The following is a 17051-nucleotide window of genomic DNA, read 5'->3' as shown; positions in this document are numbered from 1 at the left end:
GGCCAGGAAGGCCAATGGTCTCCTGGGGTGCATTAGGAAGACTGTTGCCAGCAGGTCGAGGGAGGTGATCCTGCCCCTCTACTYAGCCCTGGGGAGRCCTCATCTCGAGTACTGYRTCCABTTCTGGGCTCCCCAGGACAAGAGAGACATGGAGCTACTGGAGAGAGTCCAGCGTAGGGCTACGAAGATGATCAGAGGGCTGGAGCACCTGCCCTATGAGGAACAGCTGCAAGAGCTGGGTCTGTTTAGCTTGGGGAAGAGAAGACTGAGGGGTGAATCTTATCAATGTGTATAAGTACCTGAAGGGAGGGTGTCAAGGGGACAGGGACAAACTCTTTTCAGTTGCCCCATGTGACAGGACAAGAGGCAATGGGCAGAAATTGAACCACAGGAAGTTCTGCCTGAAGGTGAGGGGGAATTTCTTCCCTGTGAGAGTAACGGAGCACTGGAACAGGTTGCCCAGGGAGGTTGTGGAGTCTCCTTCTCTGGAGATCTTCAAGGCCCACCTGGATGCAATCCTGTCTAACCTGCTCTAGGTGACCCTGCTGAGCAGGGAGGTTGGACTAGATGATCTCCAGAGGTCCCTTCCAAACTTACTGATTCTATGATTGTACGATATTTCTCTCGCTGTGTTTCTGTTATTCTTTAATCTATAGACATGTGTACAGTATGTCTGTGTAATTTAAAATGTATAATTAGCCAAACTAAATTTATCTTGTGACATTTAATAACATTTATAAATACATCTAATCAAGTTCATATATGCCTCTGGGTATTCTAATACAATTGAGCTACTAGAGTTCTCAAGACCTCATTTGGGATACTGGAATTATTAGTACAAAAGCCTTAGCCAACCTTCACAAGTTATAGTTATATATAATTACTAACAAAAAGAAGTACTCAAGCAATACATGCCATAAAACATCTTTTATTAGCAGGAGAACTTTGGCAAAGATACAGAGATACAGCTGTTCTGGAAAGATGTTTTCTTTCCTTAAATAGCTGTAGTTATTACTACTCAATAGAAAGTATAAATATTTTCTTCTTCTGAAAATGGCAGCATACAAACTTCATTTTTATGCTATGTGTATCTAATTGAAAGAATTTTGCAATATCAGATATTAGTTCTGACAGATAAATTCTGTCAAAAAACAGTGGTGGAGGGGATTAGTAAAGTATGACAAATAATGGGATACTGTTCGAAAAATATATAGCTTTTGACCAAGTTAATTATATACTCTTCACTAGTATAGTTTGGTGTTTAAATGCAAGGATGAACTGTCCAAGTAAATTCTGTACTTTACCTACGGAAACTTTCAGCAGCATAGTAAGAATACAAAAATCATTAAAACTAAACACATTTTTCTTCTGCTGTTTTTAAACAATCCCAGTTAAACAGAATTTCTAAATTCACTGATATTCACATCCCATAGAACTCAGCTTTTCTATTTCTGTAACAAGTAAAATGGAAAGAACATTAATAAGGTCTCAAAGTATTCCACGTATTCCATCTTGCTGTGCATATACCGAAGTTAACATTACACAGACAAAACTAGCTAACCTTTTACTCAAGATAAATATTTAGCAGCATAGATCAAGAGCAAAACTGAGGTATCAGTACACATTTTCTGTAAACTTTGATATAATTATACACAACTGAATGTAGTTACGTATCCCATGAATTTAAGGAAATATTTCACATCATTCTGAGATAAAAACAAGTCAGCAGAATTACTCTAATCATAGATCAGAAGACCATATCTTAGATCATATGATCATAGAAATACATTTTCCTTTTACAAAATTCCCCTCCTATAACCACACACATAATTGCATATATCTGGTTCAAAGTATGTACAATATAATAATGGGGAAAATGAGAGCATTTTTATTCTCAAAACTTTCAACTTTACTTTATATTGGATGAAGTTATGCAGGTAAGGTAACATTACTAAACATGAAAGATTATATACAGGTGTTTGCCACAGTAAAAGCTAAAAATGTGTTTACATACACATTTTTGACTCAGTATATATTGCCTATAGAAATTTTTGGCAGCTTATGTTGCAAAAAAGACAAATATAAATTGTTGTATGTTGTGGTGGTATACATGTATGTGCACGTATAATGTCTTTTCCTCTTTTATTCATTCATATCAAAAAGTAAAATCCATTACAATATGTTACTGCAGAGGAAAGGTGAGCAGGAAGATTCAGTAAGAGAGTAACAGTAGCAGTTAGGGGCAGTATTCTGACTACACACTGTTCCAGTATCTTACTTGTTGCAAATTCTATACTCAAAAGGGCATTAAACAATTCGCTGTCAGACTCTCGGGTATGTCAACTTTTTATTTATTTATTTATTTATTGTAGGAAGCAGCAGTCAGATTAGGCATTTGCATTTGATAATTTTACTAAAGCGCTGCTGTCTGTAGAACTGGAAGCCATTCCTTAATTAAGGAAGTGAATACTAAACAGTTTCTCTCAATTTTTTACTACTAAAAGAATCTTTGCTTTTCATAAAAGACTGTACAAGAGAACAAAATAATTAACATGGGTATTAGAGATTAAATTGCAGTAGCCAGATCTCTTTTTTACCAGTTGCTTGCCCGCTTAGTGCTTGTTTTAACAAGTATCCCCCAAAGATATATATTAAATATATGCTTACTAAATAACAATAAACTATTTAAACACTTAAATTAAGTATTGAAATTGCTCTTTGAATCCTGTAATGCATATTTTATTCCTCTAATATAGTTTATGATAGCCGGCTGATTTAGATACCAATATTTAAAAATAACCACAGTTAACGTGATAAGGTTTAGAAATACCTGGATATGCAAGATCAGGTTTCTAAAATTATCTTTAAAACATTCTTTAAGTTATCCTAAAAAAATTTATTGCCTGTGAGCTCCATTTTATTACCAATGGGTAGATATTCTCCTCACCATCCCTTCCCCAAGAAACCTGACGACTGAGTGGTCGCCAAAACAGCTAGGATGAAATGTCACATCATAGTGTCATGATAAAAGCAGAGGAAGCCTCAAATTTCCTGTAAAACACTAAGGAAACACAAAAAAATTGAAAAGATTAAACAAGCTAAGAATCAAGTAATGCACCAGCTAACACCTGGCTTCAAAGGAATSGGTATTCCCAGATTCTCGCTAAACTGGACTTCTTGAATGTAAGCTGAGAGCACAATCTGTGATCCTCAACTACACAGCAGCATGAACTTCATCATGAAGGGCAATTGGCAATCTGATGGCTTGACAGTAGGATAAGTTATCATCTCTGCATGACTGAGTTTCTCTCCACTTCTGCCCTTGACCGCTTTTGTAAGTAATGACAGAATTTTTACTGTTTTTTTTAATATCACTGAATAAATCCTTAATGATAGCCAGGACTTCGGTGCAGTAAATACAGTATAAATATGGCAGGAGGGAAGAGGGAGAGGAAGAAGAAATAATTACCCAAGTAGAAACTTGGATAGTGAATTCCTTCAGAGCCCAGTTCCTGAATGCACTACATTTTTTTTTAGTTAAATCTAAAACATTAAAGGTACCAATTCTTCTCTCAGATACATTACTTTGACTATTTCAGCAGCGTAAATCAGTATCAGAGGCAAAGCTTTAATCCTTGGACAAAGCTTAATCCAATACCATACTRGAAAAGTCAACATCTGGCAAAATTATACTAGTGCTTTGTTTTGAAGATCACAATCCAATATACACCACCTAAATACAACAGAAAATACTCAGCAAAAGCTTGATTCTCATATATTTCCGAAATGTTAGCAATATTTTTTTTCCTTTTTGTTTCCTGTAGAATTCTTCAGATTCTTTAAAAATTCTACAGATTTAATATCACAAACATACAAAGGGCATAGATGTGTCCAAAACTCAAAAGTTAGTATACTTGGGCTGTTACCGTGTTTTTGAAACCTCTCTGGGGTCTTTCAAATAAAAGAGTGGGGGTGTGAGAATTGTCATTAATAAAGCAAGAAACAAATACTAAAAAATTCCAGATCTTTGGAATATACAACCATCTAGATCATTATCAACAGGAGTAGGAAGAGCCTGGATTTTTTTTTAAGCAGCACAGTAAGAATTGTATAAAAATCTTAAGTTTTTGTATAAAGTTAGAATATGTTACACAGAATTGTTCACAGTGCTAAACTGGCCTAAGCACCCCAAATAAGGAATGTCCTCCCAAAGTGTTGAGTGAGAAAGTACATTTTGAATCTTAATTGAAATAGTTATCAAAATTAAAAATAGATTATTAAACCTTAATCTACTACTTGGGGAAAAAAAAATCTAAGGCTGTGTATATAAATGGCATTAATTATAATCTGTGCAGTGTCCACGTCTGTGTAAGAGTGCAAAGAGGAGGAATAACAAGTAGTCTGTCACCTAAGAGCAATTATGCTCATCTAAAGTCCTTCTCTGCATTAGATTCTCCCAGAAGTATGAGGGGAGGTAGAAGGGATTAGAAAGGAGAAACAAATCAACCTCATTTGTGTATGCAGACAAAAGAGCACAAAAAACACTATCCAAATTGTAACATTGCCATGACTGAGCTCACGGCACAATCCTCAGAACAGTGTGGCTAGATCAGATGAAAATAACAGAAGAGTGTATAGGCAGAAAAGGAAGCAATAGAGTCCTGTAAGGTATGGTAGTTTCCATGATGTGAATTCAGATACACAAGCTAACGTATTTATGATGGTGCTCCAGAGCTAGAAAAGCATCTCCATTCCTATTACCGTGTCCAAGAGATTTGGAGTTTTCTTTATCTTTCTTTCTTTCTTTCTTTTCTTTTCTTTTTTTTTCTTTTTTTTTTTTTTTTTTTTTTTTTTTTAGAGGAAAAGCAGTAATAATAGTAGCATTGATGCAAAGGCTTTGTCACACTGACGATCGGAGAATATTAGCTGGCTAACACTTACAATGTGTTAGCTGTTCCGGAGAGCAGACATTTCAAAAACACCATTACCARAAGAATGAGTTCTTATTTCAAGCACAGCTCAATATAGAAATGGAATCAAAATTTTTCTCGACTTTGGGTAGTCTTCAAATTTCTCAAGGTACCATCTGCAAAATAAAGATAAAAATCTGATTAGTATTGCATCTTCAAAATGCTGTCAAGGAAATTTAAGTAATTGAACAATACTTTCAAACTATTTGCTGTATTTCTTAGGCTCTAAATAAAAAAAACTGTCTTTAGAACCTACTCTGGATAGAGTATCACACTCATCCTAATGAAATCTAATCTCTAACTACAACAGAACAAAGCTACTGCTGCCAGCAATGGGAAATCATAATAATATAAAATTAAATATAACATAAATATAATATTAAATATCAAATAATAGATGCTGTGAGAGCAGCCAGGGAAGAAATGGCCTGTTGTTGTAAAAGGTATAATGCTATGTATCATATTGTAGAAGCAGAGGTAAAAATAATAGCTAAAGGAATAACACACATGGAATTTTATAAAAACTACATGTGGAAGCAAGAAATATTTTACATACTGAAACAACAGTCTGTTTTGGACTATAAATTATTTGGAGATAATTTGGACTGAATTATCTCCAGTTCCTGTCAGGACATAGATAATCTAGTCAGACACCAGACTAGCCCTACTGCTAATTCCTCTCAAACACCTTCACTATTTTCAAATACAAACAATTTCAAAAGAACACATTTATAGCACTACTAAATATTATTCCTTCTCTGATCATCTTGAGAAATATATTTCCTACCATTTTCAAATATTCCTTGTTCTTCTACTTTAACATAGGAACTAATTTCCCCTCAGTTCCACTAAGGTGCAGGTATTCATATTGACAATAATTGAAAGATAAAGCTGGGATAAACAGAGAAGAAACACTGCCTATAAAACTAAAGCGCTGCTTTTGGTGCTCTGCAGATCTTCGCTTTCACTTTAGGATAACTGTTTGTGCCCTATCTGAACAGTAATACATGCAGGGGAAGCCCTGGGGATCCTTCTGTGGGAGACATGCATTTAATGATCACCTGCAACTGTGGGATACCAGCATTACATTAGTTAAATTCTTCAGTCATTTATTCCAAGTTTTTTCAAACTGAACAGCCAAAAATAAAATACTTCACTTAAATGGATTTGATAGTTTTTAGTTCTGCTTTTTTTGTGCACCTTTTCCATTTTTATGGATTTCTCTTTTAATGCAAATTATTTTATTTAACAACCTTTATCTTTCTATCATTTTCTATAAAGAACTCTGAAAGAGTTCTCTCAAGGCTTAAGATGGAAGGAAACAAACCACAGAATCTGAGCCTTAAGAACACAACATATCTGTTATCATAGCCTGTTATCATTACCTGCAGTTCCTGGAAGGGGAAGTTTTTAAAACAATGGAGCAAAACTACAAAAAACTACCAAAAAAAATCCTACAMAAAAAAAAAAAAAAAAGAAAAAAAAGAAAAAGAAAGAAAGAAAGAGAAAGAAAAGCAAATTCCTACAGTTGGATGCAATAATTCTATACAACAGTGCAGGCTGGGAACTGACTGGCTAGGTAGAAGCTCTACAAGGACACCCTGGTGAACAAGTTGAACCTGAGTCAGTAATGGATCCCTGCAGTTATGAAGGCGAACGAAATACCAGGCTACTTTAGTAAGTTTGGAGCCACTACATTAAGGAAAGCACTTATTTTCCACTATTCAGCAGTTGAAAGGCTGCTCATGAAGAACATGTCCAGTTTAGGTCTCCTAGTCCAACTGAAACATCCAAGAGTGGCAGACAGTCACAAAGGTGGTTAGGTATCTTGAACATGTGATATATGAAGAAAAGGTGAGTAAAACAGGTTTGATCAGCTTCGAGAAGAGAAGATTAAGGTGGAATCTAATTGCAGTCTTCTACCACCTACAAGGAGATTAGAGAGAAGACAGAGCCARGCTCTCCTTGGAGGCACACAGCAAATGTGTGCCTCCACAAGTGGCAGGGGGTACAAGCTGCATCAAGGAAAATTCCAGGTGGACATAAAGAAAGAATTCTTCCTCTTGAGAATGGGAAAGCACTGCATGAGGCTACTCAGAGAGGTGTTGAAGTCTCTATCCTGGGAGACATTCAAAACTCAACTAGATGAGCTATGAGCAAGCTGATCTAGCCTTCAAGTTAGCCCTGGCTGATAACTGGATTGGATGACCTTCAGATATCTCTTCCAAACTAGACYGTTCTATGACTTGGCTGGTAGATAATAAAACAAAGGGAAATGATCCCAGGCAACAACTTGGAAGGTTCAGGTTGGATATTAGGAAAAAATTGTTCATGGAGAGGGTAAGGGAGAACTGGAGCACCCCACAAACAAGGTGAAGGAAAATCTCCGTCTCTGGAGTTTTTTCGAGGCTCTGCTAGACAAGGTCATGTCTATCCTGATAAACTGTTGGCAATGGCAATTTTCAGTCCATTTCCTCCTTAAATTGAGGTTTACTTCTTACGCAGTTGAGCTTCATAGTGAGAACCAAAGCAAGAAGCTGAAAATAACCAAAATCTTTAACACTTAAATTATAAGATTAAGGTATTCAAATTATCTTAAATGTGCTATTCCTTAAGGATAATTCTTCCAAGAAACAAATTTTCCTTCAAACTTGATTCTTCTGTTAACAGAAAAGTCAGCATATGATTACAGTACATTATCAGCCTGATGATTTATTTATAGAATAGAGACTTTATTAAATATCATTTATTAGGCAGAAGAATTATTGTCATGTTTTTTTCTATACACTTGATAGATTTATAGACTGTGACTGTTATGCAAGCCTATAGAATGATTTTTAATCTTTTTTAATGTTACAGAAAGAAGTTTGAGCTTCAAGGGAAAGAGGACTATGGTACATAATCAAGTAAAGCAATTTTCCTACATGAGTCTATAATCAGTTCAGGCCCAGAACAGACTATGTTCATTTAACAAAAAGTAATTATTTTCACCTGATTGTACACTGTGTTCATTTTCGTTATCCTTAATACTACCGCATTGAAATCTTGCATAATTTAATACTATTCAGAGAGTATTCTGTATTATTCAACACTGCAGTAGCCAAGTCTTTCATAAGAATTGTGCCTTATCATGTATGTATGTTACAGAACATTTATAAAACAGAAATGAAGCGTGGCACAGAGACAACAGAAATTTTAAGACACAAATACTTACTGGTGGTGCTGTTTTGCCCGTGAACTCAAGATGAAAAGCGTGCATAATGCAAATGCAAGACTTTGAATGGTGCAGCAGGCAAGTGCAAACCCAAACCATTCCAGGATCTCTCCAAAAAAGTTGGCTCCACTGACATATTCGAACATTCCTCCTAAAAAGCAGGACAGATTTATTCTATTAGCACCTTAATCAAGGAGAGCTTTAAAGCTCTCTCTTACTGGAAGTCTAATACAAGCTATGTCATCCATTTTTCAGTTAATATAATTTTTAAAGGCAGGAGAAATAGTATTTTCAGTTYAAGTTGTGCAAGGAAAAATTACTTATGACCTCATTCTAGAGCACAGATCTTCTCCAGCTCTAATTTTCTTCTTTAAATCATGAAAGAGAAAAGCAGATTTACTAATATCAGAAGCAATTTCATGCCTCTAYAGATTATTACTTTAAAATAATATCAAACTGGCTCTTCGATCATGAAATCAACCTTTCTAAAATGTAAAATACATCTGGCATTAGTTAGGATACAGTGTTTTATTTCTTCATTCTATTGAAGTACTTCAGAAATTAAGTTAATGTTAAACACAATCCCAACTACTATGAATTAAAGTTGCCATATCTTTTACTGAGGCAAATTTGTTCTCTGGCTTAAAATGTGTTGCTCTTTTGTTCCTGTCTCCAGCTAGGTCTAAAGAAAGCTTACCTTAACTACTTCAATCTTGCCATTCAGTGAAATAAGTGTCTGTGTTAGACATGCTGTACAGCCAAGTATTCATAAATAGTATTTACATCTATTAATGATACAAACCAACCTCAGAGAAACTGCAGAATTTAGAGGTACTGAATTCTGGGCTATTATTTCCTATTCTCATAGTGTGTAAAATGCCTGGAATAGTCTAATGCTTCCAACAGTATCAATAAGGCTTAACCATTCTTTAAGCTTCATAAAAAGTCCTTCCATAATCTGTATCGTAACATGAAGGACAAAACTAATAAAGTCTATTTTCCTTCGGATTTCCATCCTCTCTCCCCTGCATTTTCCTTGCCTTTTCTGATTCCTTGAGATTCATCCCTCTTCAGATATGTGACAACAGTCATGGTGTACACAACTGCTTAAGTATTTAAATGCCTTTTGCCTTTCCCTGGCAGTGGGATTTATTTTTGTTTTTTCTTTTATGTTTTTTCTTTTTTTCTTTTTTTTTTCTCTCTACCCAGCTGCTACATCTCCTGAAAGTGGAATGCTAGGTTAGATCTGTACCACTTTTTAAACTAGAATCAAAACTGACCACGAAATTCAAAGGTTTGTGCAAACCACATGATATCATGTAACTTACTCCTTACGATACTTGGCTTAAGAGAAAAATGTTTCCCAAACTGTGAAATTACTTCTTAACATAGATAACAAACTCCTATTTCTAATCTTATTCCATCATATCTCCCCTAAAATATACGAAGCTTTAGAAAATTCTTCTTTTGTTATATAAGTTTCTGTAATATCTTTTACTCACCTCTCGGTATCTTATAACCATGTTCCCCTGGTTTTCTCAGATTTCTAAGAATATGATCAGAATGAATATTGATTGCCATGCCAATCAACCACCCTAGAAAACCTGAAGAGAAGTATTTAAAACAGTAACTTTAATACACTGAGTTGAAATGCTTGATCAGAAAATGACCTACAGTCACATTTCTTATATTACATATTAGGAAACATATTGTCTCAAAGTAGTATTAATGCAAGCAGTATAAGAAATTCTAGTGATATTATACATAATCACAAATCTATACTGAGCTCTTCTGTCAGTAGAGCTCACAGTAATTAATAGGTCTCTTGATAGGAGCAGTACTGTGAGTATAAACTTTTATTCTTATGTTGCTGACTTATATAAAGGTGTGTATATTCCTCTACCTTCTATATAGAAAATCACCAACATTTTAAACAAAACTGAGAGAATCAACCATTCTGATTCCTACAAAAAGGACATATTTTTCTTCTTTTTCACTAACAATAAGCTAGTTTTCACAGCAGACAACTGCACAATAAAAAGAATAATAAGATACAGTGGATCCAGATGCAAGACTGGCAAAGACAGCATAAGCACGTGCCTACGTAAGTTAGGTTTAGTCTTGCTAAACTTAGTCTTGCTGAGTACTGTGCGTAAGGAGCTCGCATCACATTCCTTTAGTAATGTTCTACAAACAGAGAGAAAAAGGCTGTACTTTTCAAAGACCACAGAAGAGCTTCTGTCTGTCTGTCTCAACTTCAACCAAGTATCATTCCCTTTTCTGCAACCTAAACCCAAAATGTAGTCTAAGACATCCAYGACAGAGACTGAATGCTAAAGGTTTCAGGCTTCAGAGGTAAACAAAGGATTACCAAATCTGTACTGAATTTCACATTTACAGATCTGTCAGCCTGGCAAAATAGTACATCAGTGTGAATACTGTTCATATGACATGAGCCACAGAACAAAGGTAAATTTCARTCATTTGCCACTTGTCAGCTGTGATCCTATTTCTACTGGGTAGAAGCAAAACAAAGTAAAATACTGAACCAGRAAAAAAAATGTATGTTTAGGTTGACATTCTTTTGAAAAGTATGGAAATAGCTTCTGCTTATCTTTGACTTCCTTTGAATATGTTTGGTGACATTAGCAACAGGGAGAAGTTGGAGGTACACAATAAATGTTATATTATCTTGATTACAAAATTATCTGAAACAGCACTAAATTGTGAGAGAATGGAACCAACCTGAATATAACCTAATTGTGAAGACAGATGCGTGAGTAGGCTCTCATGAAATCTTACAACCACCACCACAAAAATGTAAAGTAAAAAAACAGAAGTGAGAATTGGAAAAAGCGATGAGTGTTCTCACAGACAGTAGATAGTTTTCTTCTACCTATTGCTTGCTTTTAAAAAAAGCCAGCCACAACATCCTATTCTAGCCAAGGCCTATGACTACAGAAGCTGAAACCAATATTTTTCTGTTCTAGATTGTTAGCTGTGGGTTCTATCAAAGCAGCTGATCTAATAAATTAACCTCCACAATCCTCAAAGACCCTCAAACAAGCCAAACATCTGATTTCAGACACTCCACACAATCGGTGGAATCCACAATGCAAGATCAGAGACCATTGTTTTTGCTTACTTTCTTTTTTTTTGCATATGCCACTCCTAAATGCTGAGATCCATCCTAAAATTTTAATTTAATACCAATTGGGAAAAGACTGTAAAATTACTGGAACTATTGAGTGACAGAAGCTGCAGTAACGGAAACTACTTTCTCCCTGAAGAGCATGCCACTACTAACAAATTTCATTTGTAAGCATAAACTAAGCTGGAGCTTTGCAGCCTCATTCAGAAAAGCCTTTAATAAGAGTAAATTTTAATTGTTCGAGATATTTGTAAATAAGATGTATGATATTAAGATGTATGTATTATATTAAGGAATTCTAGCTTAAACAGGCCTACACAAACTAGTTGTAAATAAATAGCTAGTCAGAATGATTTCTATCTTGGCTGCATGCTGCTTTGAGGGGAAAAGGAAATAGCTAAAATGCTGTCCCGAACTACAAAAGAGGTAAGATCGCATGAGATCTTACCACACTGTCTGAACAAAATGCTGGGAAAACTATGTTCTTACCATCTAAGTGACTTCTACACAGCACAGACCTTGTGTCAAAAAATCAAAGGGAAAGACGTAGAGACCATTTCTTCTCCAGTTTCAGCTGTAGATAGGCACCTTGTATGAACTGACTGTAAACTTGGAACTACTTCTCCTGTTATCACCTGATACTACTTAGGGTCACATTCATGCCACTGATCTCTATGATTTGAAGTATCAGGCTCTGATACGAGAGTTTCCTATTAGCATCAACAAAGAAACACTTTTTAAAAGGAAAGAAAAAAAAAAGAAAGAAAAACCCAACCCTCTGTAGTGTTTGATGCCGAAATGTTGATTGAATACCAAGTACTGAAAGCCACAGCAAACTTATTTCTTCTGGAATYAGACCCCCAAACTCTGTCTGGCTACACATTCTTCTTCAAAAAASAAAACAAAACAGAAACAAACAACAACAAAAAAATACATACACACAAGAAAAACAAACCCTACTTGCTGCATACTTTGTTCATTTATTAATTCATGTAGTCATTCATGCATTCATTTGGGGACTGTCCATCCTAGAGAAGATTGGCGGGGGGTGGGGGGAAATCTTCTCAATGTGAATAAATATCTGAAGGGAGGGTGTCAAGAGGATGGGGCCAGTCTCTTCTTGTTGGTGCCTAGTGACAAGACAAGAGGCAACAGGCACAAATTGGAACACAATAAGTTCTGCCTGAATATAAGGAAGAATCTCTTTCCTGTGAGAGTGACAGAGCACTGGAACAGGTTGCCCAGAGAGGTTGTAGAGTTTCCAACCCTTGCAGATACTCAAAAGCTGTCTGGACAAAGTTCTGTGCAATGTGCTCTAGGTGACCCTGCTTGAGCAGAGGGTTTGGACTAGATGATCTCTGGAGGTCCCTTTCAGCCTCAACCACTCTGTGATTCCTGCTTATACTGCACTGTTCTTTGATTATCTGAATATATCACCACTGAAATAATATTTAGCAGAAGTTAAAAAACTCTTTTAAAGGTCTGTCTTAGTATTAACAACCAGTGGGCAGCCTGTTCAGGAATAGTTTTATCTAACTTACTATTGAGAATCAAAGTCCTTACAATGAACTCTGGACCTCTGCAGACTAACTTCTGTATCACAAACTTAGCATAGGATGGTGTTACTCTTATCACTATTCATATAAAACTTATTATATAGCACAGAAGGAGATGTAACTATTTTTGATCATAGTCAATTTTATTTAATCAGTTAGGTACCTGGAAAGACCTAACTCATCATTCAGTATAAGCAGGTAAGTTTTGTTTTATTTTTGGTTGCTGCCTTACCATTATTATACTTGGACAGATATCAATAATCTCCCTGACACACACAGGAAGAGCATTGCCTAATTCTTTCCAAAAAGAGATTCAGCCAGTTAAAAGTAGTCAGAATTTATTCCTTCCACACAAGAAATAGAATACAGCTTAGTACATGTAGACAAAAGATCTATTTACACAGTTACTTTCTGAAGAAGTACTGTTGAAAAGTTGGAAATACCTGATATTTTCAGGTATAAAATATCATTATAAAGCTATCATTTTTATATATTCAAAAATGAAACAAAAAATAATGCTTAAAAGTAAATTTGTATTTTGAACTCAGCACTATATTGTGCTTCAATATTCAAATTGTCTGCTTCTCTTAACACTGATGACCATATCAGTTTGCTAATTGTTAGAGAAGAACAGCTGAGCAGTACCTAGAAAAATTATAGGGATGCTATTCATTCAACTAGATGAGAAGTGAATATTACCTCTATTCATACAGTAATTTCAAATAAAGTCTATTCAAGTTACTTTCTTAACAAGCACACAGATTAAATGTAACATCTGAGAAGAATAATCATTTTCTTAAAAGAGGAAATTAGATTTAATTTATCATTAGTTTGAAATGCTATAATAATTTTGTAAAGTGTTATCTGTGTTCTCTATATTTATCATATAGCTGGAAGGTATAAAGCTTAAATCTTAAGTTTGTAAAACAGAATATGAACTACTAAGAACATGTCAGATAGTGCAAAAAGACCACAGCTTGCTTTTATTTCATCAACTGTTAACTGCATTTGAAGTATTTTTTTGTTTTGTTTTTTTTGTTTTTTTTTAAGTTTCCATTGAAAGGAGTCTGGTTCACTGCTCTGAGTTAAATCAACACACCATACACGGGGATTGAGGGAACCACATTAAAATCATATTGCTGCTCCAAATCTATTGCTAGTCTAGATTAAAGGTATTACTTTCCCAGCATTAACTCCTAAAAATCTGAAAATAGACATTCAACATGTATGCTAAGGATCTACAGATGAAAAACAGTTCTTCAAAGCCCTGCACGCTACCAGTTATTTAGCCTCATTCCTTCAAATCGTTTTCACCACAAATTTAGTTTACTTCAACTTCCAGCTACCAGACCTTGTTTGTCTGCTACTTTGAGACACATTTTTATTCCTTACATAACTTCTTATAGACTGAAGGAATAATTTCATAGCAAGAAAACTCATTTGCCAAGGAATGTTATTGTTTTTTTTTTCTTCCTAATCTTCTACTCAATTTTCTTGTCGTTTTGTCCAGAGGTGTAAGGTATTGCCAGATATTTTTGAAAGCTCAGAGCATAGTAGTCCAATTGTTCAGGATGTACCCAGTATACAATAGACCCATTCTGCATCTGAGTGCCCAAAACTGCAAGTACAAACTGCAGGTGTTTGAAGCTGGATGTTTGGAGGTACGTAGCTAGGATATACACAAAGTAGTAGCTATAAATATCCACTATTAATGCTAGAAGTCAAGTTATATTGACCTGCACTACAAAAAAGTTGGAAAGAGTAGAAAAGAGAATTATTGGGCTTGACTGCTTAGGAGTCCTATCATTTTTTTTTTTCCAAATATTTATTGCAATAGTCTCCTTAAAAAAAGCAACTGAGTAACATTACAACAGATGCTATGTATATCAGAAATGTCCAGCTTCTTAATTGTTAAGATATCTTTTTATTGTAGCCTTCTAGCCACAGAGACATCTGCCTTATGCTGAATAGTGCAGGAAGTATATATTAATATATATCTTCCTAACTGGTATTATTTGCCCACACATACACTTAAATTTTCAAAACTGGAGACAGCTATGTTTATGTTTACATCTTTTTGGAAATTCTTGAAATAGAGCATTCACAAAGAAACCCAAAGGAAAACAAAACAAACAAACAAAAAACACAACACACACACTCAGCAAGACTTTCGTTATTAGCTTAAAATCTTTCAGTAAGGAGGATTTGATTTATGCTTCTTGACTCATTGTTTGTTTACAGTGTGGTATTGAGATAACCTTTTAATTATGCACTAAATTAGGACACCAGAAGTCTAAATGTAATATTCCATGTTGCAACAGATTCTTTGTACAATTTGGTCAGGTCCATTAGAACCAAGTTTAAGGAGACAAGAATTTCAAAGATACAGTTGAGTGCCAAGAGAATTTCAAGTATATCCAAGTTTCAGTTCCTACTGAAATCATTCCTTTGTGCCTCAACTTTTCAATTTTTGGAGAATAAACATGTCCTCCAAATCTGTGCCAAAAAAAAAAAAAGAAAAGAAAAAAGAAAAAAAAAGAAAACTATGTTTTTTTTGTTTGTTTGTTTGTTTTGTTTTTTCCCCTAAGCCTGTCTGCTGCTAGTTTCATTTAAGGCCTCCTGGTTCTTGCACTGAATGTACACACGACCCTTATCCACCTTTTTCATACTGGTTGTGGTTCTACAGAATAAACATGGGAATAAGCTCATCTAATATTGAAGCTGTAAGAATAAATCTCAATTCAAAGCTGGAAATATTTTTTATCTTTTTTATTTTACATCTGTGTTACAGTAAACAAGACAAATTTACTTAGAATACGGAACAATTACGATAAAATTATAGAATGTGATTGGAGATATAATCAAAATATAGTAAGCAACCATAAGAAAAAAGTAAACCTTCTACTACTGATGTTCTCATAGCACGTTTTAACTTACCCGCAATGAAAATAGGCTCCTTTAACCAAGWTGAAGGGTATTCTGCATAGTTGCTTAAGCTTCGACCTTGCAAGTACCCATTGTAAACACAGAACAGAAGTGCTAGTACAAAAGTGAAAAATGGTGTTGGCTTTCCTTCCCGGATCAGAAGAGGAAATATGAGTGCCCTATAATGAACAGGGAAAGAAAAGTTACATTAACAAGCAGAAGAGATATTTGTGTCCAAACCTGGAATCCATGCTCTATATCCTGCCTTCTGAACCCTCATTAGTCTTTGATCCCAGTTCAGAGGAATATTTATGCTTCATCACCTAAAAATTTATATTGCTGCCTAATGGGAGTTAAGACCAGGCTTCTCCCTCCCCTTTTGAGATATATATTAAAAAAAAAAATCAAAATTTCTCTAAGGCAATTACTTTGAGCACAGTGATAAAGAAAACTGATGTTAAGCTCAACATTCTCATTTGATCCAAAATTCTAAATGGTACAGTCAAACATTCTGCAGCGAACTTGGTCTTAATCTCTACACAAAATCCATTAGGACTTCCAAGCGCAGAGAGGGAAGGAGGAGAAAAAAAGTCAACCTGTAAAACATTGTAATAGATAAGCCTTCAGTCTAACAGAGACACCTTGCAACTAACCTTTCTATCATCATCCCAAGTAATCTTTAGCTGTACAGAATGTGAAACACTAATAAAGGTGAGCTACTATGAAATCATACAGCTATGTATCTATCTAAATATACACACAAACTATATAAACACTATAAACACATACAAATTAAGTGCATATATATGAAATACATAGACACACACATTATATAAATCCACCCCCACAACTGAGCTGGAACACTAGAACAAATCAAAAGAAAAAAAAATGTGGCTAGACCAGTCAACAGGCCAACAAGATACACCTAATAGAGGGGCACACCTGTGATCTTCTGCATACTGTGGGCGTTTTTGCTGATGTGAATTTGTGAATCTGTCACACTTCATACATTGTGCAATTCAAGTTGCAAAATTTGCAGATCTACTAGATATTTTGATATCCTCAATACCTGCACAGCCCATGTTATCAGTGAAAAATCTGAAATACTCATGCTCTTGGCAGGGAAAAGGGGAAAACACCCCCCCCACATACACACTCGACTGAAGGGACTGAACAGGACTTAATTGATCCATTGATCCAAGTTTCCTTCCTGCCCTGAAAAAAAAAAAAAAAAA

General features: G+C 35.2%; 1 protein-coding gene across 1 annotated transcript in view; it reads right to left on the bottom strand.

Annotated features, from left to right (window-relative positions):
• Positions 1-921: 921 nt before the first annotated feature.
• Positions 922-17051, bottom strand: part of SRD5A1 (steroid 5 alpha-reductase 1) — an 18101-nt gene continuing 1971 nt past the window's right edge. The window contains exons 2-5 of the mRNA XM_085309759.1: positions 15829-15995; positions 9687-9788; positions 8185-8335; positions 922-5086 (exon numbers count right to left, since the gene is read on the bottom strand). Coding sequence (XP_085165885.1) covers positions 5020-5086; positions 8185-8335; positions 9687-9788; positions 15829-15995 — 487 coding nt within the window. The 3' untranslated portion in view covers positions 922-5019. The remainder of the gene's footprint in view (positions 5087-8184; positions 8336-9686; positions 9789-15828; positions 15996-17051) is intronic.

This window comes from Rhea americana, unplaced genomic scaffold (assembly GCF_003343005.1).
Source record: "Rhea americana isolate MKP2758 unplaced genomic scaffold, rheAme1 scaffold_302, whole genome shotgun sequence".
In the NCBI taxonomy this organism is placed as follows: Eukaryota; Metazoa; Chordata; class Aves; order Rheiformes; family Rheidae; genus Rhea; species Rhea americana.
The sequence above is the reverse complement of the archived record's forward strand: the minus strand, read 5'-3'. Positions and strand labels throughout refer to the sequence as shown.